This window comes from Amphibalanus amphitrite, unplaced genomic scaffold (assembly GCF_019059575.1).
Source record: "Amphibalanus amphitrite isolate SeventyFive unplaced genomic scaffold, NRLGWU_Aamphi_draft 000923F_arrow, whole genome shotgun sequence".
Classification (NCBI taxonomy): Eukaryota; Metazoa; Arthropoda; class Thecostraca; order Balanomorpha; family Balanidae; genus Amphibalanus; species Amphibalanus amphitrite.
In genome coordinates this window covers 82,537-109,901 of record NW_024882417.1, presented here as the reverse complement: position 1 = coordinate 109,901, position 27,365 = coordinate 82,537, and the positions used below count along the sequence as shown (strand labels likewise).

At 46.5% G+C, this 27,365-nt stretch overlaps 2 protein-coding genes and 1 long non-coding RNA gene across 4 annotated transcripts; 1 reads left to right on the top strand and 2 right to left on the bottom strand.

Moving 5' to 3' along the window:
- The first annotated feature begins 1,033 nt into the window (after positions 1 to 1,033).
- Positions 1,034 to 1,767, top strand: LOC122368108. Its single transcript, XR_006254182.1, has 2 exons — positions 1,034 to 1,271; positions 1,549 to 1,767. It is a non-coding gene; the product is annotated as an uncharacterized LOC122368108 (long non-coding RNA).
- A 6,932-nt stretch (positions 1,768 to 8,699) lies between these two features.
- Positions 8,700 to 10,359, bottom strand: LOC122368107 (galactoside alpha-(1,2)-fucosyltransferase 2-like). The gene has a single exon (XM_043341754.1). The coding sequence runs from the start codon at positions 10,341 to 10,343 to the stop codon at positions 9,228 to 9,230; it is 1,116 nt and encodes a 371-aa protein (XP_043197689.1). The 5' UTR covers positions 10,344 to 10,359; the 3' UTR covers positions 8,700 to 9,227.
- Positions 10,360 to 21,184: 10,825 nt separating this feature from the next.
- On the bottom strand, positions 21,185 to 23,498 carry LOC122368101 (tetra-peptide repeat homeobox protein 1-like). Of its 2 annotated transcripts, none has more exons than XR_006254180.1 (2): positions 22,926 to 22,993; positions 21,185 to 22,704 (listed from the first exon to the last, which is right to left on the bottom strand). XR_006254180.1 is itself a non-coding variant. In XM_043341741.1 (2 exons), exons 1-2 carry the CDS (start codon positions 23,416 to 23,418, stop codon positions 21,970 to 21,972), a joined length of 741 nt encoding a protein of 246 aa, XP_043197676.1. In that variant the 5' UTR covers positions 23,419 to 23,498; the 3' UTR covers positions 21,185 to 21,969. The 2 variants fall into 2 exon arrangements, 1 of the variants encoding a protein (XP_043197676.1); XM_043341741.1 differs by lacking the exon at positions 22,926 to 22,993 and adding an exon at positions 23,413 to 23,498.
- Positions 23,499 to 27,365: the final 3,867 nt, after the last annotated feature.

The window sequence follows — 27,365 nt, the reverse complement described above, 5'->3', positions numbered from 1 at the left end:
GCCCATAAAGTGGGCACCACTCGTGCGACCTGCCGACCACTGTTCTAGATAGAGCCATAAAACGCGTGAATGTTTTAAGCTTGACGATACGGATCGACTGGTATGCAACATGTTCTTTTTCTGGTGAGGTCATGAACTTGACCTCAGGTAAAATTTTAATTTTTTTTTGTAAAATCAAATTGTATTTCATTTATCGCATTATGATGAGAGAAAAACTATATCCCGGAAATATCGCTGAGCTTAGGTTGAATCTGAAATCATTACTTAGAAAGAGTTATAAAAGAACCGTCGAATGTGTCTTTTTTGGTCATTAAATATCAGTAGGTATGCCGCCCCCTCAGATGCCAAGTGCCGCCCCTATGAGTGCAAAATGCCGCCCCTAATTGTGATTGCCGACCCAGTGAAAATCCCTTAAAATACGCCCTGCTCTGTAGAAAGGAGGCCCCCGGGATTCCTCCGCCCCTCCCTTGGCCAAATCCTAGCTACGTGCCTGATGCACCCACTTATGTGTGATTTTTTTGCAGCTTCAGTCGTCTAAACTGTGTCGCGAGGCTCCATCCGCGGCAGAGACCTATTGCACGAGCTGTCTCCTCTTCAAATGGCCCGTGCTCACTCAGGTGGGTACAGTTATCGGATTCGCCGTCCGTGCTTAGCGCGGGGCGCTCGAGCCCCTTGACCCACGTGTAATTATCGATTTCTTTCAGCCTCCTTAGATCAGTGAAACCGGCCCTGTATCGATTTTCCTCGTGCCTGGCTTTGAATGGCTCCGCCAAGCGGCAGTAATGGTCTGAGGCCGACCGGAGCCGCGCCGAGACAGAGGGTGGAACTGAGACGGAGACAGAGAGCTGAACTGAGACTCAGACAGAGTGCGAAACTGAGCACTGAGACGAAAGGCGGAACTGAAAAATGAGGCAGCATTCGCGTTACACTCGGAACTGATAATTCAGACAACGTATGTACATTCGTACTACATTCGGAACTGAGAACTGAGGCAGTGCTCATACACACACTACCTACCTACTGGGCCCAGTTTCACCAAGCTCTGTTTGGGGTAGTTTCGGCGAAACTACCCCAAACCAGTTTCACCAAATGGGGTAGGTTCTGATTGGCCACTTCCAAACTACCCCATGGGGTAGTTTTTATTTTACCCCAAATTTGCCATGCAAACAGATGCTCACGGTCCGTGAGCATCTGAACAAGCCAATCAATCAGCTGTTTGCCGGCAATTCTACCCCAAATATCCGACCAAAATTACGGCTGACATTCGTGGGGTAATCTGTGAATATGATACGAATTGTGAGCAACAATTGACAGTAAAATAGTAATAAGAACATATTTTATTGAAGTCCAATCACCTGTCATGTTTGAGTATGCATTATTCATAGCATAGATACTTCAAGTTTCATCCAAATATTTTACTGCATGTAGCCTGCACCACCTATGCTTGTGATCTGCATTGCAACACCCAAAAGAAGCATTATAGATGTCGCCGATAGCTGAATGCCAGGATTTTTACTTTTTTAACTATTAAAGGTTTTCCTTCAACAGTGACCTTGAATACCGGATGAGGAAGCCTTGAAATATAAACAATAAAAATGCACATTCTTCACGGTGGTTATCTACATGCTGACGATGTGTCTTGTTGAAATGATCATAGTACTTCAACTTGTGTGATCTATTCAAATTATCATTCGAGGTATCTATATGCCTTACGGTCAATGTGCAAATATCCAGCAAATGTCAAGACGCTAACAACTGAAATAAAAACCAGTATAGCGCCTTTTGGGGCGACTAACGGAGCGAGCGAGAGGGTGAGCCTTGCACGTGCGAAATTTCGAGGGGGTACCTCCAACTGACTTGTGCACGGCACCCTACTAACCGGTCTCTAGCGATGTGCCAAATTTGAGCACAATCGGCCCAGCCGTTCTCGAGATCTGGAAGCGGCACCCTGCACGTGCGCACGTGCAAAATGGGTCCCAACTGACTTGTGCACGGCACCCTACTAACTGGTCCCTAGCCGTGTACCAAATTTGAGCGCCATCGGTCCAGCCGTTCTCGAGATCTGGAAACGACCCCTGCACGTGCGCACGTGCAGCAGCACCCCAACTCTGGCACATGGATATGCAGTGCCTAGTGGGTGCCTACCTACATGCCAACTTTCAGCGCAATCGGCCAAGTAGTTACCGAGATATTGCAACAATTACAAAACTGACACCTCTTCGTTTTGCACGTGGCACGTGCATAAGGGGTCACCCACATGCATCGGGAATAGTCCAATGCTTGGTAGAAGGAATGAAGCTACCCTACAAAAATTACCCCGTGTAAATCGGTCAAGTGGTTGCTGAGATATAAGCCTCGCAAAAGCGTCCGCACGGCCGGCCGGCCGGCCGGCCGGCCGGCCGGCCGGCCGCTCATACTCAGAAATTTCCGTTAATCTAAGGAAAGACTACGCTCGCTTCGCTCGCTCCGTAATAAAAATGCCGTACCTAAATCAGCAAGAGAATGTCGTGCATACCTAGGTAATTCTCATTAGAAATAAAAAGCAAATGGTGCAAGTAATGCGTAATAAGCAGTTGTTAAAAATACCAGGCCAAGTGGATTCGATACTTTCCATATCTATTTTTTTATTTTTGTCGCTGTTGTGCATATCTCAATAAAGTTGCGTTAAATGGGCCGTGCATCTGTAGGTACTGTATGTATTTTGTAATGCACATTAGAAATAAAAGCATCTGGTGCAAAAGATTCGTAGTTAAAAGTCGCCAAAAATACCAAGCAAGGTGTATTCGATACTAGTAAAACATGCACTAATTTACTGAAACATTCTAATTATAAAACACTAGGTAAACATCTAATCTAATCTAAATCATCTAATTTAAACCACGGTGACTATAAATAATTTAAACATCTAATATAAACATCAAATTTACTAAAACACTTATTAATTTTAAAACATTCGATACTATTCGATAATAAAACATGCCATTGTTCTGTAACCTATCCATCAAGATTCGCGGTTGTGCATTGCCATTCCTTTCTCAATAAAGTTGTGAATCTTGGAAACTGAGGTGCCATTGTGCCATCGTTACCAAGGTGATTGGTAGACAAATACAAGAAGCCAAATCAAATGTGTTCTTCATTTCACGCCGTCGTGAAATGAAATTCTCGACCAATCAAAACGTTCCGTTGTTTTGCTGATGCTGCTTGCTTAGCAAACATTCACAAGAGACGCCGAAACTACCCCATGGGGGTAGTTTGAGCTGGGCCCAGTTTCACCAAGCTCTGTTTGGGGTAGTTTCGGCGAAACTACCCCAAACCAGTTTCACCAAATGGGGTAGGTTCTGATTGGCCACTTCCAAACTACCCCATGAAGTAGTTCTTATTTTACCCCAAATTTGCCATGCAAACAGATGCTCACGGTCCGTGAGCAACTGAACAAGCCAATCAATCAGCTGATTATCGTCGGTTCTACCCCAAATATCCGACCAAAATTACGGCAGACATTCGTGGGGTAATCTGTGAATATGATACCAATTGTGAGCAAGAATTGACAGTAAAATAGTAATAAGAACATAATTTATTGACGTCCAATCACCTGTCACACTTACACATTATTCATAGCATACCTACTTCAAATTTCATCCAAGTATTTTACTGCATGTAGCCTGCGCCACCTATGCTTGTGATCTACAACCCCAAAAGAAGCATTATAGATGTCGCCCATAGCTGAATGCCAGGAATTTTACTTTTTTAACTATTTAAGGTCTTCTTCAACAGTGACCTTGAATACCGGATGAGGAAGCCTTGAAATTATATAAACAATAAAAATGCACATTCTTCACGGTGGTTACATGCTGCGTCTTGTTGAAATGATCCAAGTACTTGTGTGATCTATTCATAAGCGTAGGAACCATGGGTGCAAGGGTGCAGCTGCACCCACAATATTTCTCAAGTGGGTGCAGACAATGTATTCTGCACCCACAATAATCTGAACAAAAACCCCTTTTCTCATCAGCACTACTTCTCATGCAGCACGGCAAATTCAGGATATGTTGCCTACTATCCATCTTTCGAAGCATTTGCTTCTTTGATGGTCTTCAAAACTTACATTTGTGCTGAAAAAAGGGAAATGGAGCATGTGATTGAACACATACCTATCGAACCGATGACCCGCTGTCAACATTTTTAGCCCGATATCTTCGAAAATGGCTAAGTTGGCCGCTTTAACTTTTTGCGGTAGTCAATATTGACAATATTAGCCCTCGCATGTGTGCGGCGTTTTCCAGCTTCTAATGTGTAGGGGGAGGGGGGGGGGGGTCGGTCGGACCCTTCTGCCGTTCGGCCCCTGATCGAGCTAGAGCTTCGCAGAAAAAACGAGGGTGCTGCCCGTGACGAGAGGAAGCCGATGATACCCAATTTTAAGGTCCTAGGTCATTGGTTGACCTTCCAGGTCAGGTCAATATTCCAAAAGTCGCGGAAATCGGGACCTGCTATAGAACTGCGTAAAGTAAAGCTGTTATCGGGTTTTTCGGGGTGCTGATCACGAATATCTGATGTTAGTTTTGATCACAGATGATTTCTTCATGCATTTAGGCCAGATCGGGTCAGGTCAGGTCAGGTCAGCCATTAGGCGTCCTACCGGCTATCCATAGTAGGTGTCAACTACCACTGACGGCGTCGTAGCATGTTACGAAGGCACTAAAACTACTTTGTAAACGTTCAAATGGATGCTAAATTCGAAATCAGCCCGATAAACTACCCTAGAAACATGTAAAACTCGAAAAAGTGAACCGAGGTCATCAAAGGTCAATGACCTGACCTGACCTTCAGGTGACCTTGACACCCACCGTGATGCATGGTAAGAACATCATTTCACATGTTTGGACGTCTACAATCACAAAAAGACTGGAAACGCGCGGATAATGTGAGCTGACATACGCCCAATCGCGATTCCGGCCGAACATGGTCTCGAGAATCAGGTCACAGGTCAAAGGTCTTTTGGGTCAGGGTCATGAAATTTTCAGAGTAGGTGTAAAACGGATCAACTCGAGGGTATTAAAAGTTTTTTCGCGATCGGCCGCTTTTTGCGCGAGTTATTTGCAAAAAAAAAAACATGGGGTTCATCTGACCACCCTACACATGCGAGGGTCAATGCTTCCAAATGCACTTATCGGTCGGTACTTTAACGACATGGTACACCCTCAAAGCTCGTAGCGAGCCTTCGCTCGGGTGTCGCTCCCTACCCCCCCCCCCCGCTTTACCGGCCATGGTTGGATTTCTGCAGTCTGCAGTTGCACCCATGCACCCACAATGTTCCAGCCGTTCCTACGCCCATGTCTATTCAAATTATCATTTGAGCCTATATATGGCCTTGATTTGAGGCATCTATGTATTACGGTCAATGTGCAAATATCCAGCAAATATCAAGACGCTAACAACTGAAATCAATATAAAAATGCCGTACCTAAATCAGCAAGAGGATGTGTCGTGCATACCTAGGTAATTCTCATTAGAAATAAAAAGCATATGGTGCACGAAATTCGTAAGAAGCAGTTGTTAAAAATACCAGGCCAAGTGGATTCGGTACTTTCCATATTTTTTTTTTTTGTCGCTGTTGTGCATATCTCAATTAAGTTGCGTTATGTGCCGTGCATCTGTAATGTATGTATTTTGTAATGCACATTAGAAATGAAAAGCATATGGTGCAAAAGATTCGTAGTTAAAAATCGTCAAAAATACCAAGCAAGGTGTATTCGATACTAAAACATGCACTAATTTACTAAAACATTCTAATTATAAAACACTAAACATCTAATCTAATTTAACATCTAATCTAATCTTAAATATCTAATCTAAACATCTAATCTAAGCATCTAATTTACTAAAACACTAATTAATATTAAAACATTCGATACTATTCGATAATAAAACTAGATAAATAGATAGGTATTCGATACTGTAACCTATCCATCAAGATTCGCGGTTGTGCATTGCATTCCTTTCTCAATAAAGTTGTGAATCTTGGAAACTGAGGTGCCATGGTGCCATCGTTACCAAGGTGATTGGTAGACAAATACAAGAAGCCAAATCGAATGTGTTCTTCATTCCACGCCGTCGTGAAATGAAATTCTCGACCAATCAAAACGTTCCGTTGTTTTGCTGATGCTGCTTGCTTAGCAAACATTCACAAGAGATGCCGAAACTACCCCATGGGGGTAGTTTGAGCTGGTGAAACTGGATTTTATCCCATGGGGTAGAATGGAAATCTACCCCATACCGAAATTACCCCACTTGGTGAAACTGGGCCCTGGTGAAACTGGATTTTACCCCATGGGGCAGAATGGAAATCTACCCCATGCCGAAATTACCCCACTTGGTGAAACTGGGCCCAGGTGATAGTAAAGCGCATAGCACTGATAACTAAAAAAAAGGCCTCGAAACTGCAAACCATACTAGCTCATGCAGTGTCCAAAGTCAAACCACGCAAGGAACCGTGAACTAAGAAGGTATACGTATCGCATTTAAAACTGAAAGCTTAGACAGCATATTATGCCAACTTCACTAACAAATTATGGCCAAATGGATTTCGAATTCAGACAGACAACCAATCAAAGTCAAAATCTGAAACGGCCTTGCATAAGACGGTATGATATGATAACACATTTGGGCATGTAAATATTTAAGGTCTGCGCTCCTTCTGTGACGAGTCATCAGCAATAAGCGTTGTCTGACCTCAGTTGACCTTAGCTGGCCACTCCCTTGGGTAAGCGGCGCGCATAAATCAAAACCTTAGTCAGAGGTGGAGAGAGACTTTAACACAAAGGCAGCATAAGAAATGATGAAATTATCGGATATCCACGATGTTGTCAGGATCCGTTATTTTATAATTTCCCGTCAGTTTTAACATTATAAGCCAACGCCTGTAGATGATCTCAGGCCAGCAACTTAGAAAACGTGAACTTCCTAGTTCTTACAATTTGGTAAGCACTGCTTAATCTAAAAGTGCGCATGAAATCGACTGAAAATTGCGTGCTGACCAGGAGAATAAGAGTTTTTCGAATCTGACTATGTGCCGGGTCTATAGGTGACATAAGTTATCAATTACCACCAAGACTTCTTATTAGCAGTACCTAATTATGTTTCCCCTTAGGTGCCTCAAAGGGAATGCGAAATTTTGTGTCATGCATTTAGGTACTTACGTGCCACTGGCATTGGTCCTTACTCGTGCCGCGAATGCTTAGATTCTGCATGCGCCCCCTGGTCGGGGGCGAGGTCGGAGTCCCCCAATGCTCATGTGCTAGGAGTCCCCCCATACCCTCCCCCCTCTTCAGGGTGGCTGGTGGCAGCGTCCATTTCACAATCCACAATGCACATTATCGGTCTTCAACACAAACGATAGATATGATGGGGTGGATCCAAGGGATGGATCAACACAAGCCTTTACCTACTGAGCGAGACTGCGCTTGGCATAGATGTCGCTAGCTACTGGCTCATATGAGCTGTGTGAAACAGGCATTCAACCGAATTTACTATAGATGTCGCTAGCTACCGGTACTAGCAGGATTGCGACTACAGAATGGTCTCGGTCGGGTCGGTCGTCATGGATTGAAGGCTGAACTGAAGGTATGTGCATACAATATGCATACAGTAAACATCCTACATACAGACCTTAACTTACATGCTTCCCCTGGGCTCAGGTGCGTTTTTGCGTTCGTCCATCCAGTCCTCCGTTCGTTCGTCCGTTCGTTCGTCCGTCCGTCCGTCCGACCGACCGTTTGTTCGTCCGCCCATCCATCTATCCATCCATAGACATATGCATGCATAGGCACACAAATGCACAGGCCGTCCGTTGTGTCCATCCACAGAACATTCAAATCCTTCTCCTCGACGCTGCAACCCTCAGTCCGGGCTGAACAGGCAACTTTATCTCATGCGGGCTGCTCCCTTGGAGCGGCACCGCTGCTCCCGAGGGAGCACACCCGTAGACGGGTGCAGCGAGTACTTGGGGGGGGGGGGGGGGGCTGGCCCCGGTGACTCGCTAGGGTGTCTGCCCAGACCAATGTCTCCCCCTAATTCCTATCATCCTTCCGGCTCTGAAATGGTCTTGTTAGACCGAAAGGTATAACCCAACAAAACAAACAACACAAACGCACACATGATAACTCACTTGTGTATCGTGGTTAGGAAATGAACTATATAGTATGTACAACTACTTCTCATGCTAATGGCGGAGAAGGTTCGTCTACGTATTTGCATCACATAATAAAGTACATATACATTCTTGTGTGACTTTGTCGGCATCGGCCTCAATTCGCTAGCTCGAATATTCTGCGGCGATTCGTTACATTGGTATGCCTTCACTAATATCGCGGTCCTTTGTGCTTTGTTACCGTTATCTGCAGGAAAAATTGCGTAAGCTCAATGAGTTGCCCCATTGGTAAAAGCCATGAGTATCAAAAGTTGCGTTGACTCTTGCGCAATTTTCCGGGCTCGATCATTTATTTGTATTAGTTGGGAGCAAGGCTCTTTCGGTCTAACGCGACCCTTGTATTGTTATGAGATGGAAGGGTAGGGCGGATACATTGCGGCTGAGCGGATCATCAATTCTGGTGTGCCGCAGCGGCAGAGACCGTCCCGGAGCCGTGAGACGGAAGTGTCCCGCTGGGACCGGCGGTAACACCCCACCCTGCCACTCGAACGGTCAAGTGCGCCACACACAAGATTTTCCTCATCTTTGGAATGATACAACTCATAGCCACCGCTGCACCGGGCTGTTTGGCGTGGATTACCGTCAGCCAGAAAAAGGTAATGTGAGCTAGTCTGATTCAGTGTGGCCAAATTGGTGATGTTGCGGGGAAAGTCACCCCTAATGAAAAGTATAATGACATCCTCAGAAATTTTAAAATTACATCATCACCACGTTTTTGTCGTGAAAGCATACCTAGTGTAGGAATAAAGACTAAAAATGTTCCAATGTACGATTCGCACCGCCATACTCGTATTGTCGCGCTTGCAATGTTGTTTTTGTTACATCTTTAATGACAATATTTGGAGTTTTTTTTTTGTACTTTCCACCAGAACTTGATGTCAGGTATAGTTTTTCCACATTACCTGTAAAAACTGCACCTAAAATGAGGCTGAAGACGAGTTTTTTTTTAAGACATCCTAGTACGACTTTTTTAATACATCCTCCCCCTAACGCTAAACCAATTTGGCCACACTGGTCTGATTCAGTGTCGTATAACGGGTTCTGCGGTCGTTCCTTTACTGCTCCGTCTACCTCCGACGATCTCGGCGGCCTCCGCGGTAGTCTGCGAAGTAAACGCCTCGATCCAGGTCCAGTTGAGGCCGGCGTGCCGCACGTTATTCTCCACCCCCGTCTTCCGCTGGCCGTAGCCGGTCGGTTTAACCACCTCACCGCCACTCATATACGCCCCCCAGAACCCGAACGTGCCGTGGGTGATGATGAAGTGGTTACAGGCAGCCAGCAGTGCCAGGTCGGCACCGGGACGTGACTGAACCCCATCACCGGCCAGCACAATGTCTGAGGAGTTCGCTCGGGACACGAGCTCGCGTCGACACCACTCCAGATCATCGGAAACGACCACAAACAGCGCGTCTCGGTGGCGGCTCCTCATCAGTGCCAGGGCACGCTCCAGGAAATCTCTATCCACTAGCCTGCCTTCTACCATCTTGGGCAGCCACTGGGCGTAGTCAGTGCGGCGGACGTGCACGCCGATAAAGGTGGGTGAGGTCATGTTGACTTGGCGAGCCAGCTCGGCCAGGCGTCGATCAGCACTCAGGGGTAGCTCCGGTCGGAAGGTGAACTCTCGCAGAACCCGGTCACGTATTGGGTGGAACAGATGTACTGAGGTCGGGTACCCTCCGATTAGATAGCTCTGTTCGTCGTCTTTTGACGCGTTCTTAATCAGCGCATCGATGCTTATCTCCGTCCAGTTGTACTCACACCCGCGGGGCAGGGCTGGGGTCGATAGCGGTTCGAAGTACTTTTCGAGAATGTCTTTCATCTCAGCAAGCAGCCAGACCGGTCGCTGAAGGATGTGACTCGCCGCCAGAAGCGTGGCGTACTCAAACATGATGTTACCGAGTCGACCACCCTTGGCGGCGGAGATCAGGCACTCTGACGGCGGACAGGCTGGGGCTGCTGACCTCTCCAACCGCTGCTCATCCTCCGGCGAGGGGCGCGGTCCTTCCAACACCTGAGGTCGGCTCTTAGAGAGCGCGTACAGTGCCAGCAGGGCAGCACAGATCAGGAACAGGCGAGCGATGGACCTCCGTCGACCCGCTGTCAGACACCAGCTTCCGAGGTGTCCCAGCGCAGACATCGGGCACCGGGACGGAGATTGCGGCGGCTGGACACCTGGCAAACTTGGCACTGATGCTGAAAGGAGAAAACAGTTTGAAAACTCTGCATAGTTAAGACTGTGTGGCTTCTAACTGATGCCTAAAATTGCTTCTAGATGTATTAGATAGCCTTGTTACACGCGCATAAGCGATGGGTTCGGTCGCATGTGGGCCGTAGCACTTTTATTTATAAGAACTACAAAGGAGAATCAAGCAGCGTGGTGAAACAGATTAACGGTTTGGGTATTTCACCAACAACATATGTTCCTTCTCAGTACACTTTTTGCCTGTGCTCTTTTCCGTTTTATTATGCCATGGTACGCGCTGCAATCCCCGGTCCTCGGTGTTATGTTTCGATGGTGCGTTGCAGTCTCCACTCTGTTGGGTTATGTTGCGATGATCTGTTGCAGTCTCCTGCCTGTAGCGTTATGGAGCGATGGTTTATTGTAGTTACCTGTCTGTGGTGCTACGTTGTAGTGGGTAGCTACGGTCTCCTTTCTGTAGTGTTGTGTTCTGATGGTATGTTGCAGTCCTCTGGTGTTATGCTGTGGTGATCAGCTGCAGTCCCCAGTCTGTGGTGTTACGGTGCGGTGATGTGTCGCAGTCTCCCGTCTCTGGTGCTAGAGTGCAATGGTCTGTCGCAGTCTTAGGCTGTGGTACGCTATGATTCGATGATTTGTCGTACTTTCCAGGCTGCCGTGCAATGGTCTGTTCCAGTCTCCATGCTTTGGTGTTACAGCGTGGTGATTAATGGCAGTGGTGAATTTAGTGCTCAGTTGTCTCGCATTTCGTGATAGTCAGTTGCAGTCTCTATATGTGATCTTGTGGTTCATCGCATTAACCAAGCCGCGTTGTTATGGTCTGTTCCTGTGGTCTCCGTGCTTTGTTGCTCTTGTATAATGTCATGTGATGCTTTGGTAGCCAACGGAGGTAATTAGGGTGCCCACCACCATTCAACTCTTTGCCACCAAGGTAAGCTAGGAAGTCAGAAAGCTAGGAGGCCTAGATCACATAGAACCTTGCATCCATCGCTGATTTTGACCTCACCTTCACTTGGCTTTCGAAAACTTAAACAAAGTATGCCAATGGATCGTCCTTTGAAAACCTATGAATGGCGTTTTCCCAACATTTCTATGGCCGTCTGATCGGAAGGTAGACTTTTGGCAAAGACTTCTTCCACCAGCAGTGCGCGTTTGACTTCATGGGCCCCAGCGGTACGTGGGTTAACCCTCGCCCGCACATGGGGGGGGGGGGTGGTTGCCACCCCCCAGGTAGTCTTTCTGCTCTGCACTCAATATTTTTAGAGCTAGAAAGCTGATTTTTCGTATAGCTGCTTCTCTATCCTTTCTTGATGTCCACTGAAAATTTCAAGTTTCTGTGGTTTTTTGTTTCGGAGATATGACCTTGTTTTTCAGGTCATGTCATGACCCAAATGGCCAATTCTCAACATCTTGCGTTGGCTATGGGCCTTGTGAGCTTTTAACACCTTGATTTCGGCCTTTTATACCAATCCTACCTCCCACCTATCATGAAACATGTTGTTCGACGATGTACTATTGGTCTCAAGATAAGGGTCCAGGCGGCCTGTAGGTTTGATGCGGTGAATACCTTCACCCTCGCCACAGCTCGAGTGGGGGTAGGGGAGGGGGTGCATTCGGCCCGAGTCTGACAGCGGGGTCGTTCGCCGCAGTGTGGTGTCCAGCGGCGCAGTCGGAATCAGGCGGAATTATGCCGGCGGCGGTAACCGGTCGAAGGGCCTGGCTCAGTCGCGTCTCGAGACGAGTTACCGAGCAGGGTGTCAGCGATAGATGGGAGGGGGTGTGGTCAGGGCGCCGTTTGCCCACCAAATCGGCATGCTGTCAGTTTGCTGGCGTTTCTCATCTTCTCATTGGTCATTGATGGACCACACGTGGTGTGTGCGATTGACCAATGAGAGACTAAGAGACGCCTGTAGGCTGTAACTGGCTTCCATGTATTGGAAAACCGACAGCAAGCTGAAAAACGACAGTGCATGGGGCGCACTAGCTTTGAAGGTCACTCCGCAAAAGCATAACTTTCCATGGTTGAGGGTGACGGGTGTTACCTACCCCAGACTTCTTGCGGCCGATTACTCTCAACAAGGCAACCATAGAAAGCTGAAAAATAGCACACCTGACTTGATTCAAGCCGATTCTCTGGTGACACCAACGACCAATTACATTTTCAATTCTTGTCGAGTCACTGACCTATTACCTCATAAAAGACTTCACTCGGTTCTAAAACATTAGGGCTTGGCAACTCCGTCATTGCTAGGTCAACTTCTGCAGGCAAATAAAATTCTTTTATATTTATATTATATTTATATTACTTTTATATTATATTTATTAATTTTTTATAAAGCAGTCAGGTAAAGCTAGGTCAATGACGTGACCTCACCATCGTAATTCAACAAGGGAAATATTAAAATTTATTTTGCTGAAAAAATGATTTAAGACTATCTTTGGACATGGAGTCGTGCTCGTATCGCTTCACTCCTTGCAAGATCGATGCTCAACTTTTGCGTTTTGAACCATGTGCAACGTCATAAATGACGTTACATAGATATCGGTGTTTTTTGTCATTAACTACCGTTCCAACTGAAATACAGGGTGGTTATATATTAAACCGCGAGTAGGCAGAACAAATCTTTTAAACGTCGAGCCGTTAGGCGAGACGTTTAAATGATTTTTCTACCTACGAGCGGTTTAATAATTTTATTCCCTACCGCCGATATCTTTCGAGCGCTAAATGATAAGGAATACATTTTATATAAAAATACAACAGATTTCGTACTAGACGAAATGTCTACTAGACGTTTAACAGTTTATTAATCGCCTAAACGTTTTACAAACCAATACACAATATTACACAATATACACAAAGTTACACAATATCTGATAGTTTTCTCTCTTTGCACGTGAAGCAATTGTAAACACTGTCTATGGTGCGGGATAAACGCATTTAAACATCCACGCGCTATCCTCTAAATTACAGGGTGATCAATAAAAGATGACATAAAGTGAGCCCCCGCCAGAGGCGTAAGACAATGTATTGCATAAACAGCTCACCGTTGGAATGATAAATCTTAGACATTTTACATCGCACAAACAGAAATCAGTTGTGACACTGGCCTTGGATGTCTTCAGTGGCCGTATTCACAATCACGGGTTAAGGGTAGGGTAGGAGTAACGGGTAACGGGTTATTTTTGTGGTCATATTCACAATCGAAGTTTACTCCTGATGGTCGCCCGGCGCCACGCAGACGGCACCTGGCCTGTGTGGTGCCGTCTGCGTATGATGATGACGAGATGTCAATCGAATACCAACTTTTTGGCATACCGATACCAAACCGATACCAACTTGGTATTTGGCGTTTCGAGGCTAAAACATTTGGTATTTTGTTGGTGTTGTGAATCCTCGCTAATGTAAAAGAGACTGTGACTTTGGTAAAAAGTTGGCATTTCCCTGATATTCCCAAGTCGGTTCGGTTTCGGTATTTTCCCACGGTTCCTGTTGGTATTTGGTTTGGTATCGGTATCACGACTTTCTGTAATTGACAGCACTAGTCCATATATTCAAAAAAATGCCTTCCCAGGTTTCTATCCATTGCGAACGTGAATACTGGACAGATTACTGAAGAATTGCTAGACTCTCTTCACCTTCGAGCAACTGAACAAGATCCAGCACCCCTGGTCACTCTGCAGTCTGGATTTTTCGTGCTTGGACCTCACCGTTTAACCTCAAGCAACTCAAGTTGCGGAGCGAACTCAAGAGTCCAAGACCCTTGATGAACTGAACGCTGCCGTGAGTCGTCGAAGGTTCGTCTGCACGATAGCCGGCGATCATTTGGGGCTCCAGCGGGGGCTTACTTTATGTCATTCACTAATGAACACCCTGCACTAGTGCACGTGACCTGACCTCAGAGGTCACATGTTCATCTGACACTTTTAACATGATTGTGAATCGCTGGGTGTTGTTTTTGTTTGCAAGGCTTTTAGCTTAATTATGGGCGAAACGGCGTCGAGGGTCCAGCACCCCCCCCCCCCACACACACACACTCTAGACCCCTCTCGGTATTCAGGAAGTCGATAGGTCCGACGAGGAATAACGGATACAACGACAACGAGGCACGTGCACTCTTGAAATATGCTTGTTCAGTATGGATTTGATTTTTGAGAACGTTTCCTTGCCTTGTCTATAAGCTGAAATTCGCCAATCAGTCTTATGTATTACCTAGCTGCATCGTTTCGAGTCCCATCAGTGGGAATGGCTTCTACACTCTACACTATTAGTGCTTTCTTGGAATGATATCACGTTCGATAGAAGCATAAAGCGAACACATAACGAACGGGGCGAGATTAAGATATTGTTTAATGGTTAACCCTACCGAAGGTTTAACAATGCAGTTATTGAAATGAACTGTTCAACAGTTGTTCAGCGCAATAAATGAGATTATACGAAACAGTAGGAAATTAATAGTTATGAAGGTTGAAATATGCCACCGTTAAGATAATGATATAAACAGCGACGTTGGCGGCGGTATGCCGATCATGACAACATTATAATTGCTACGTCTTAAACAAATTGCCACGTATTGCAGCCTAAGTTGAAACTGCAATGAATGATGCGTGAGCTATATGGTCCGGCATAAGTTTTATCCTCTAAAAAAATATTCTCTCTAAGTTGCTACATAGGGGACAGCGAATCTTTTGCGTTCAGTTTATTCCCCACGAACAGGGATTTACATTACGAACGCAAATTTGCATGTTGGTAACTAGGTTGTGCAGTAAATACGGCTGGATTTTTTTTCCTGCCCGTTTGAGCTGTAACGACAAGGCGCCGAGGCTAGCAGCCGGCTTCTGTTTGTCCAGGTCCTGCTGGACGATAGCCCGAAGTTCGTCGATCAGGATGAGGTCTGGATGGCAGCCGGCTAGCATGTCTTTCCTTCAGAAGTCTGGCACGTTCAATTCGCACCACCGCTAGGCCTTGGCAGAGCGATGAGCTGGCGCGCCGTCCTGATTGAAAATGCATGTCAACATGTCATTGACCATGCGTTGGCCTAGCATTGGGCCAAAGGTAGGTAATGAGCCTCGGAGAGCTCTTCCAATAGCGTCTCACGGTCCTGTTTGGAGATGTGATAGCGCTTCAGCGCGAGCCGTTTGGCCAATTTTGTCGCGAACTATTGGCCCCTCTTCCCGGCCGCCTTTTTCAATGCGACTTCTGTAACGTTTGAAATGGTAGGCCCACTCTGCAAACTGGAACGATCAGTGACACTGCCAGCAGCCGTATGCTTATCCCACCAACACCGGGCTGTGCAGATAGTTCGTCTATAATTAAGACTTGCAAACAAAAACAACAGGCAGATGTCCCAACCAATCAGCAATGACACGCTGTGTCATTTCGGCCTGGAACATGCCGACTGTCTGGTTCAGCTCCCTTGATAGAAATGTCAGACCTTCATGTAGCGACGCAGCCTTTCAGGTGGACAATCTCTGTGAAAATGGCCGTAGCTCGGTGATCCGTGACCCGAGGTCCGTTCGTCACCTCATGTTCTGCCGCCAAGGACCGTGCAATGCAGGAGTGCAGCCTGAATCGTCATCCCTCAGGTGTAGACACGATTAGGAACCGGAAAGTGTTGTCATGGGTAGTGGACATAACTTTTGCCGACCCATGTAGTGTCGTCCTGTAGCGTCTTTCATTGTCAGCGAGACGCTACATGGAGTTAAAATGGCGAGCGGCTCTCCCGCCGGAATGGTAAGCGCCCTTCTCTGTCAAACGCGGCGCTAGTTTCCGCCTAAGCTCCACTGGCCCGCTCAACTGCTATGTCATGCGGCACAGTCTACAAGTACAGGTGACCGGTCGCGAGATCGGAGCTCCGTAGCACCGAGCGAGTGTGGCGAAGGTGGGGGTATTCACCGCATCAAACCTACAGGTCGCCTGGACCCTTATCTTGAGACCAATAGTACAGAGGTCAAGGTCAGGGTCAAGGTCAACCTAGGTCATCTAAGATAATTGCGCTTTAGGCAAGCTGAATTTACTTTTTTTGAAATTTTTTGACTTCATTTTTGGTAAAAGCTTCTCAGATCATGATTTCATGTAATATGGACACATAAACAATCGGTGCACACATCAGTATACACCAGGGATGCGGAGCCGGAGCCGGAGCCGGAGCCGGAGCCGCCGGAGCCGGCATATTTTGCCCGGAGCCGGAGCCGGAGCCGGAGCCGTGAAACAATATAGCCCGGAGCCGGAGCCGGAGCCGGAGCCGCCAAAAAAGGGGGCGACTCCGGCTCCTTTTTATTTTTTTTGAAGAGGAAAAACAAAATAATTGACCTATGTAGTTCGGTTTGACAGTATAAGGCAGTAAAACATATGGTACTATTGGTTTCAAGATAAGGGCCCAGGCGACCTGTAGTTTTGATGCGGTGAATACCCTCACCCTCGCCACAACTCGAGTGGGTGTGGCGCTGGCTGGTAGGAGGGGTGCACTCGGCCCGAGTTATGGCGAGGGTAAGGGTATTCACCGCATCAAAACTACAGGTCGCCTGGGCCCTTATCTTGAGACCAATAGTACGTCATGGGCCATCAAGTGAATGAAAAAAGCCGAATATCCCCAGCATCCCACAGTACGCAATCAACGTCCTGTCTGCTCCTCCCCCCCCCCCCCCCACCCACGTCTACTGCATCCCCAGAACATGAGGACCGGTCATCAGGTGACGGCCATTGTTTTGAAGCCAGTGCAGTGGACTGCGACTCCCAACACCGTCTCTTCCCACCCCACCCTACCCCCCCCCCCCACACCCCCAACCCCCAATGCAGCCGAGACGGGTGTCAGCTTACGATGGTTCAGTGAACTCCGATTCGCGGCGACTGCGTTTCCAATGTCCTTTCCAATGCTTTCTAGTCCTTTGTTCTGCCAGTTCTCTACGAGGTGCGTTTGCGCGGGGACGCGGTGAGCCGGTCATGGCAAAGAGTAACGCGGCCGTATAGTCATAACATTTTGCCACGTGCTTATATACCCTGTTCGCTGATTGCATGTGCTGTTGAGAAAAATAGCCTTAGTTGTTAGTTGTTATGCAAATACAGAAGCTACGTACACCAATCCAATTTTTCTTCCACCCGTATTTAATTGATTGCATAGGAGATGTACTGAGTCGGAGCCGGAGCCGCCGGAGCCGGAGCCGCCGGAGCCGGACCATTTTACTCGGAGCCGGAGCCGGAGCCGGAGCCGCCATAACATTTCACCCGGAGCCGGAGCCGGAGCCGGAGCCGATTTTTTTCTCCGGAGCCGGAGCCGGAGCCGGAGCCGTCTGAAATTTCCACGGCTCCGCATCCCTGGTATACACACAGACACACACAGACATACAAACACATATTATTGACCTTGACCTAACTTGACCTGAGATGACCTCAGCAGCAAAAACCTGGTCGGGTAGTGTGACAAAGAGGTTCTAGCTGGCTTGGCACCAGAAAACGGCATCGTCATCGGTATATGACAAGCAGCGCGCTTGATATCCAACGGTGACCTAAAACAGCAACATTTTTTAGTTTGACCTGACCTGGAAGGTCAATGACTGACTTGAGAAGGTAAAACTGGGTATCATTGGATTCGTCTCTTCCCAAAAAATCTTTTTGGTCTTTACCACTAAGCTCTATCTCCAACAGGAACGAAATGGCGCGGGGGTGGCAACCACCCCCCCATGTGCGTTCTAGGATGGGAAAATGGCATGTGCGGGCGAGGGTTAAGATCGACGCTGATTTGAAAAAAATCGCATGGTTAAAAAATATGCATTGCTGAAAAAAACGAATAAACAGCCTAGCATAAAGTTAGAACGGCACTTAGGGGAATAAAACAAAACATAAAAAGTTTACACATTTTACAGGTGAATTTAGGGTAAAAGCACCCAGGCAAATCATACATGAACACACACTTGCCATTATCATAATTCAGTAGTTTCAATTACTCACCTGTGCCTTTAATAATACGAATACACCTCGCACAGTAAAACTTTGCTGACCGAATCAGTCAGCCTCCGTCGCTCAACTGAACTGTTGTCCATCTTTTGCAGACGGTGACCTTCAAACCAAAACAGGATCTGGCCGGTGCTGATGGCTCGTAACCTTTCTGCACAGGGTTGAGCCACTTAAGTGGTGGGGTGGGAGCCACAAATGATTACACTGTGCTGCAGCACATGCAGACTGACAATATAGCTAGTGATTCATTGGTAAGGTACTCGAGCTGAACGGCTCATGGAGACGCCAGAGTAAGCAAACGAACAAAATGATTGTCACCCGGCGATGACAACAATCGATGTCTGACAATGAGAACATATATATTTGTTCCAATCATTGACAGCCGAGGCTATAAGATAAGTAAGTGCAAGTCGGTAGTAAGGCTAAGTATCCGTTCAATGTAACTTATGTAACGGCGCTAACGGCGTAGTCCGGTCTATTTCATTGGGAACTTCAACGCGCTGTTCGAAGGTATCCCGGCAGGTGGCGTTCCAATCTAACCACGACAGATGTCGCTGCGAACAGAAACAAGGCTCTTCGACCTCGAGAATGGAGCCTCGATTGGACAAGAATGCTAGATATTACCATTTAATTGACCGCCTTTGAAGTACGTAAGAACAAACGACCCAATCGTTGGCAAAATGAAATAATCAAAAGCTCCTTTATGCGTAGGTATGTAAGCGTACGCTTGGTTTGTTTGTTTGTTTGTTTGTTTGTTTGTTTGTCGTTTCGGTAAGAGGAATGATGCGGTTATACCGCATATTTATTGCTTGCGTCCAAACATTTTTCTCCTTCCTCATCTGGCGTATATGCCTGTTATCAAACATATCGCTATTATGTAATTATGTTGGCACATGACCTTGAAAAGATTAACGGGTTTTCAAGTTTGCCACGGTGTGAGACCCTCGTATCGATGTGCTGAGCTATCCGGTTTTCACTTTCCGATACATCTTGAACTGAAATACACGCCAGCTTCAGAAATCATCATCGTGCTGTCTTATGGTTTCGTGAGATATCGCTCCAATGTGGCATCGCGCTTGTTGAATTTATATTGAAGATCACATGACAATTATTGAATTCTGTACATGAACAATTTTAGGTACTTGCACATACTAAGGTGGCTATGGAGTTTCCACTTAACCCTATTCCTGGCGGGCTCCGCCGGGACAAGAAACTGGCGGGGGGGGGGGCCGATTCGGCCCCCCCCCCTGAGATCTCGAGAACGAAGCAAGATAGCGACAAGCGGTAAACGGCATCGGATACGCACGGCCAAGATCTACAATTTTTACAAAGGTCATTTTCAGGTCAGGTCAAAGATGACGTCACAGGGGTCGAAAAAGTCAAAATGGCGGCACTAGATATGGAGAGAGTTTTTCTCGAATAACTTTCGAATTAGTCAAGATAGGAACAAACTAAGGGCATCATCGTGATCCTCTCGTCAATCCGCATCGAATGATATATATGTTGACCTCGAAAGGTCAAGGTCAAAGGTTGACCTCAGGTCACGTGACCTCGAGGTCATCATGTATATCATTCGATGCGTCTTGACGAGCTGAACACAATGAGACCATCCACGCGTCTGTATCTTGTTCCTGTACGGAGTTATTGGCCAAAAACCTTTGGTGACCTTTGATGACGTCACATGACCTCACAGCTGCCCAACAGCAAAACAGACTTCAAGGTAGTGAAGGTTGATCGTATATGAAGTCATGTATGGTATATGGGGCCATTCCGACCCGTTTTAGTGGTAAAAACAGGGAGTTGATTTTTCCCCCATTGACTTATAATGGGGAGGTCGCGAAATTGACCTGACCTTAGGTCACCGATATCAAAATTCCGAGATATACAAATTGCACATACTGGTACCCTAACCAAACCCTGAAGAGAAGAAATTGATCGGTCAAAAACTCTAGCTCTGGCGTGATTGCAAACTTTTCTGAGGTAGCGTCACCAAACCGCCTCTGGTGACCTGACCTGAGGTCAGATCAACTCAAAATTTTCAGACATGTTGCGTAGAAGCCTTTTAGGAAAAGTCAGAAAATTTGAGCTTCCTAGCTCAACGCGTTTGGGAGATATAACCAAAAAACCTCAGGGGGGGCTCCTGAGGCCCCCCCCCCCCGCCAGGAATAGGGTTAATGAACTGCAAAGTGCAAAGGGCAGGCTAGTCCTGTAAATATTACGCAAATTGATTATCAATTTTTCTTTACCTTAACAAATTTTACTACATCAAGGAAAAAAGTAGTGTTTACAACACTGGTGGAACCAGCCGTTTTCAAAGGGAGAGGCTAAAGCTGGCCAAAAGGTCAGGTTTCCGAAGGTTATTGATGACAAAATTTCCCGCGTTTGATATACGTGCACTAATTGCAATTAGTGCATGTTCGATCCCATGGGATCGAACATGAGGATTAATGGCTTATCTCACATGCATGTCATCATTTTTTTATGAATTGCGGTCCAGGAGAGATTTTAAAGTGGCGAATTCGATTTGGAAAGGGGGAGCGACCGCCCCCCCCCCTTTGCTTTGACCGCCCCTAGCCCTGTCTTTGGCCCTTGGATCCGCCAGTGGCTTGCAGTACCTATTTTTATCATGATTATATCAAAAGTAGTTACCAATAATAAGGCATCATGATAAAAATAGAAACAAAAATGTACATATCGACAAAATGCAAATTATACTCATTACAGATGGAATGGGCATTTTATACAATATTACAGGAACTTAAGAAAGTAGCTGATGTTCAATGGCTTTAAGTAGGCATCCTAGATAGAATGATAAACGATTTTGTATTTGTCTCTTGGCAAATAGAAATTTGCTGCTTTATTAAAACATGGATGACATTCAGACTGTCCATTGCAAACACTAAAACACAATAGTGTAATGTCATCCAGCTCAACAATGATGTATCTAGTCCATGATGATCAAATACAGCAAATTGAACGCTACACATTCATTGCATGTTCTATGTGCATTTTGCATGCCTGTATACTTGTGCATATGCTCACATGTAGATGCGTTGCTTAGGTTTTTTCTCTCTTTTTCTAAATGGTATGCGGGACATAGGTACACATGCATGTGAATGCAGTTATACACATTCCGTACGTGAACATGTTTGACACACAACATGAGCAGATGGCCGTTTTTACGACTGAAGGCACGTAGTACGTACAATGACACTGCGAAGTCAGTCTCCGTTCCCACATTGATAGCATCGGTCTCATCCATCCGGGTTGGCCAGCTAATCTCATGAGGCAAAAGTCCAGTATCTGTCGCTGTGCTTTCACGTTTCAGTCCAGACCGCAAGCGCCATCACATGAGCCCACACGAGTTCGGCAAGGCCAGATTATCACCACTCACAGGCGATGGTCTATCTTGAGGCTATCTTGAGGCAAGACATTTTTCTCCCGTTTGCACTTCGGAGTAAGGGTAAGCTTCCAATGTCTCCGTCTAAGAATCCCACGTCTCGGAGACTTGGATTATCAAAAGGCAGTGAATTGTATCTCGTTACCAACTCCTCTGCGATTTGCTGCGCCCCTCTAATGGTGCTTTATCTCTCGTTGGAGGGCGGTTTGAGTGTTTTATTTCTCGTACGAGGGCGGGTCGTTGGTAAAGCTCGGCACCCAGACCGGGGTGCCGGTGATTGTGCGCAGCGCTGGCCTCGGTAGACTGTCCTTCACTGGCGCGCGACCGTTAACTCCGACTCGATTGGCTGGATCGTCTCTGAGCCGAATCAGACTGTGGTTGGGCACACCAGCCGGGCCACCGATTGGGCCGTCCAGAGGACCGTTCAGTGGTCCATCCAATGGACCATCCAGTGGTCCATTCAGCGGTCCGGGCTGGACCAGACGAGCTCCGATAGGTCCAGACGGTCCATTCAGTCCTCCCGGTCCTCCCGGTCCTCTTGGTCCTCTTGGTCCTCCTGGTCCTCCAAAGCCACCAGGACCAGCCAACGGTCCACCCACACTCGGACCCACCAGACCCACCGGCCCCCCAGAGACGCCGTTCGGTCCTAGAGGACCTCCTGCGAACCCTGACAGCTGCGCTGGCTGCGGGTGGACCGGGACCGGTGGTGGCCCGGAGCCGCGTCTCAGAGGACCTGGCGCCGGTCCCAGGGTGTTGCCCTGGAGCACCTGCACGCGTGCAGTGCCGGGACCGGCAGGATCGCCGTGCTGAATGCCGTACGAGGTGGAACTGTGACCGTGAGCGCCGTCATTTTTCCGGATAGTGACGAAAGAGACGGCTCCGCCGCTGATGGGTTTGGTCACTGCCGACAGCAGGAGGGCCAGCGCCGGCAGGAATAGTGACCGCACGAGCTGGGGGACAGTGGGGGATGAACGATGTGTCAGTTACATTCATGGAGGAGGAACATCGGTGCAGATACTAATTTTTACAGGGTTCTGATTCGTTTGCTTTGGGACACATATATTTCTTTCAATGCGATATTTTCAAACACGTGGTAGCGCTCCGATTGGAAGCAATAACATTGGGGAAATGGCGCATTAGTTTGAGCAAACTCGAGTTTACTTAGCCTTACTTTCTTTTATCAATATATCTGCGTGTCTTCCCGTCTATTCAAAACAAAATCGAGCTATTCGTTTTTCCAGTCTACTCCACTTCTTAGTCAAACAAAATTAAACACAAAAGTAAAGATATATTCACTGCCAATTTGCTGAAGGCAAAATTGCTACATTTTTTTGACACATACCTATCTTTCTACCAAAATAAAGTAGCCTTTTATTAGCTTGTTTTAACTTTGTAGCTTCTTAAACTTAATAACTTTTTAGCTGAGCCTTTTACATAACAAATTCAACTGTATTCGATAAGCACGTGTATAAGCATGCAACTACCGAAGTAATACGCGAACGTAAAATAAACATAGACAAGCATTTAACGCTTGTTTTGGCTCCTCTTCCTTGCATATTTCCATGAGTTTCCTTAGACTGCTAAACGATAAAGTCTAATTCCATCTTCCCATGAATAACTCTTTCCCCTCGCACCAAGAAACCCCTACACCTGCTTACCTTCATCTTATCACCTCAGTGCGGATCACTAGACCAGCCAGACTGCCGATGACGGTTCGTTTAGCAGCACCGGCCCCAGGAGCACTGGACCGGTCCCTTCGAGTGGACGCCGCTTTTGACCGATCTCCACGTAACCGGTTTGGCCGCATCATTGGCCGACGCAGCTGCAGAGAATCGTCTCCGATTGCGGAGTTTTGGTGTTCTGGTAAGTACAGGTGGTCCTCATTGAGCCCGCGGTGGTCCTGCCTGGAAATTTTGCCAGAGAATTGAGCCGGAGAGCCCTTCAATACTTAACCTGTGGCTGTAGCATTATTACCATCGCTAAAATTCGTTATTGTAATGGTAGCCACATTGAATCTGGTAACGGTTAGTTTGTTTGTATGTGTTATGTAATGGCCCTTCTATAACGTTGAGAAAATGGTGAGCTTTCATATTTCTGGTGGTCTTTCCCCTCTCAGTTTAATCCTTTTGATATCGAGCCGTTCCCGTCATTATTCGAGCTGGTCGGTTTACCACAGTCGTACACGTATCGCAAAACGGAGTGGGTGGGGCTTGATCACTGTTTGTTTTGTATTTATAACTGTTGTGCACAATGTGATTAACACATACTGCATTTTTACTCATGCACTGCAAGCTGCTTTCATTTGACTGCTTGCCGTCTCAAGCAACATATTTTTTTTAGAACGAAACGGCGGCTAGTGTTTTTCTAAGGGCTATAAGACTCAATTATTTGTCTAAATATACTAGCAGGAAGTAAAATACATGTCTCTTTATGCTTATCTGCGAGTAGAAACTATCCGGGATTTGTCTCTCACTAAACGAGCATGGGTGCTCATTAGGTTATTATAAATGGTGTTAATCACAAAGACTAGAGAGAGAGAGAGAGAGAGAGAGAGAGAGAGAGAGAGAGAGAGAGAGAGAGAGAGAGAGAGAGGGGGAGGGAGAGAGATAGAGAGAGAGAGAGGGAGGGAGGGAGAGAGGGAGAGATCAGAGAGATAAAGAGATAGATAGGTGGAGAGAGAGAAAAAAATAGAGAGAGAGAGAGAGAGAGAGAGAGAGAGAGAGAGAGAGAGAGAGAGAGAGAGAGAGAGAGAGAGAAAGAGAGAGGGAGAGAGAGAGGGAGAGAGAGAGAGAGGGAGAAGAGCACCTTCACAAGTATGTTAGAGTTCAGTTATGCAGCGCAATAGACGATGTCTGTCGAATTGATAACAGGAACCGAAGATACCAATAAAACAGGGATGCTATGATGCAATTGCAAGCTTGTCCGATTCGAATCATGAAGCCGAAACAGCGTTCCGTCTCTAGCTCCAAAGGGCGTGTTTGCTTGAGCCATTTTTGAACTCAACTCCGAAGTATGATTAAAAAACACACTGTGAAAAAATGTGAAAAAAGAAATTTACAGAAATTCATAATCAAGCTATGCAGTATTCTCATTTTTCAAAATTGGTAATTGTTTAACATTTTGATAACATTGCACACCAAAAAGTGATAGGCAATGAAAATGGTTTAAGATTTCTTATCGTAAGTTATCATTTCATTTATTAAAGTCATGCTGAGGGTGCAGTACCTGTGTTCTTCCACGTTCAGTGACGTCTGCAGACTCGCACCGCTATTCGCAAACCGGTTTCTTTGATAACGGATGAAAGATACGATCAATTTACAATCACCAACTCGTTGGTTAAAAGTGACAGCTCCTTGGTTGCTCACCGCGCTATACCATCTACAAAAGTGACGATACAACGAACGTTCGACACGGTACCATTCCTGACGATAATTCAATTACAAACTTGATGTGCGTTGCGTGCGTGCGTGTTCGTGTGTGTGCGTGAGTGGTGTCCAGGAGCTGCGTGTACGATGGTTTATAGCTCACCAACGTGGCATACGTGGGAATCCTGTGCCGCTGATACGAGTATTCACTTGATTGATGTTCCAATATATTGAAGAATTTGTCGACGAAGAAATGGATAAAACGGGTTCGACACGCATGCATAGTGCGTAGTGTCCATACGCGTACGCGCCTGTGAGAGCCTTCGTTATAACAAAGACGCAGTTGTTTCCCACCAAAAACCTCCAAGCCGTGTTTGCCTTCTTTTACAGCTTGCCTTTGGATGATGAACATTGAATAACATGAATCAATAAAAAAAATCTTCTAAAGATAGATAAATTGTTACAAAAATGTCAGCCATTACTTCATACATAGCTCAGCAAATCTAACTTACATAGGACAGTAATAAGCGCTGGGTCTAATTCCTGCGACATATGCTCATTTCGAAACCTGGGAAGTCATGTTTGCGCACAAACCACCTGAATGTAATAACATCATCATTTCTCTGTAACATGTTACTAATCCCTGTGTGAAACCGGATTCAACGTCACAGAATAACAGGCATATCTTACGGATAACTTTACTGTCTATGCAGCTCGCGCGATAGAAAGCTTGTCGCACAGGACCTCAGGACGTTTTTTTGGGTTTTCCCCCTGGTGGCATCTTCCCTTTTCCGGCTATTCCACTTATTCTATCGCTGAACTCTCCCTGAAAGCTCCACAACCTCTCTCTCTCTCTCTCTCTCTCTCTCTCTCTCTCTCTCTCTCTCTCTCTCTCTCTCTCTCTCTCTCTCTCTCTCTCTCTCTCTCTCTCTCTCTCTCTCTCTCTCTCTCTCTCTCTCTCTCTCTCTCTCTCTCTCTCTCTCTCTCTCTCTCTCTCTCTCTCTCTCTCTCTCTCTCTCTCTCTCTCTCTCTCTCTCTCTCTCTCTCTCTCTCTCTCTCTCTCTCTCTCTCTCTCTACTCTAACAGTTACCACCGTCGCTAAATCTCTCGACTCCACGGCTCGATCATCAGTGAAGCACTTCTTCCGTAGACGGCCGTATACTCGTGACCCAAAGACCGACAAAACTCGTACTTTCGGAGCTGCTCGTGACTGTCGGCTTGGGCTTAGCGCTGGAAGAATGCGCGACTTGATGACCGACAGCGTAACGGTTGTCTCTGCAGATAATGTTCTGGCACGACATTTAGGCCTTTTCTGCTAAGAAGGATCGATAGGGTAGAAATATATTGAATACACCATTTCAACAGCGCTGAACAGAAAACTGCAAACTTTACACTGAGCAGTAATAGTTACATTACCTACCTGTTTTAGCATCAGTCAACTCAGAGCACAATTGTGAGGTAGCCCTTTGTCTTGGTCTAGCGCTGACTGCATTCTTTTCGCAGTTTACCTGAAGCTGGTGGCGATTCTCGGTTACCAAGGGAGAAAGCATATTCGTCTTAGTGACACCTAATGACATTATTCGGTTTATAAAAATGCGCATCATACTTTAGCAATAGCTTCTGTGGGCAATTACGTCATGCAAACTATTCATGGATTGTGAAATTTGCTGATTTAAGGATAGGCATGCACTATGCAACTGCATACCGGTCAGGTCCTTCTAGCATAGCTGATCAGTGATCACTTTCGTTTCGGTGATTAAAACTTTGGTTATCGAAACTGGTTTACTTCCTAGTGGTAAAGGAAAATGTTGGAGCAGCATGAGCAAAATACTGTGATGCTTTGCACACCCTGCTAGATGTTGTCGACCCATTGCACGAATGCAATCTCAATTCAATCAACTTTTATCAATTATCGCTTCCACTCACCCATTGATCTAATCCGGAATGAGTTCGATGCCCTCCAGCGTCAAGCAATCTGCATTCTGAGACTTCCATGGCCCATTCATAACCCACCTGCTTTCATTCCTTGGTGAATATGAGCATATCTCCAATAAAACTGGCGGTACCGATTTTTACTGCAAGCTCGCCTGTTTCGTACCACAGAAAATCTGTACCTACATTATTCCACGGTCTGACCCTCAAACGGTGCGTCGTGGGACATCGTGCGACGCAGTGTGACGTCACGTCTCTCCCATTGACGACTCTCGCCGCTCGCGCAGCGGCTGCACACGATTCTGGATAGGACG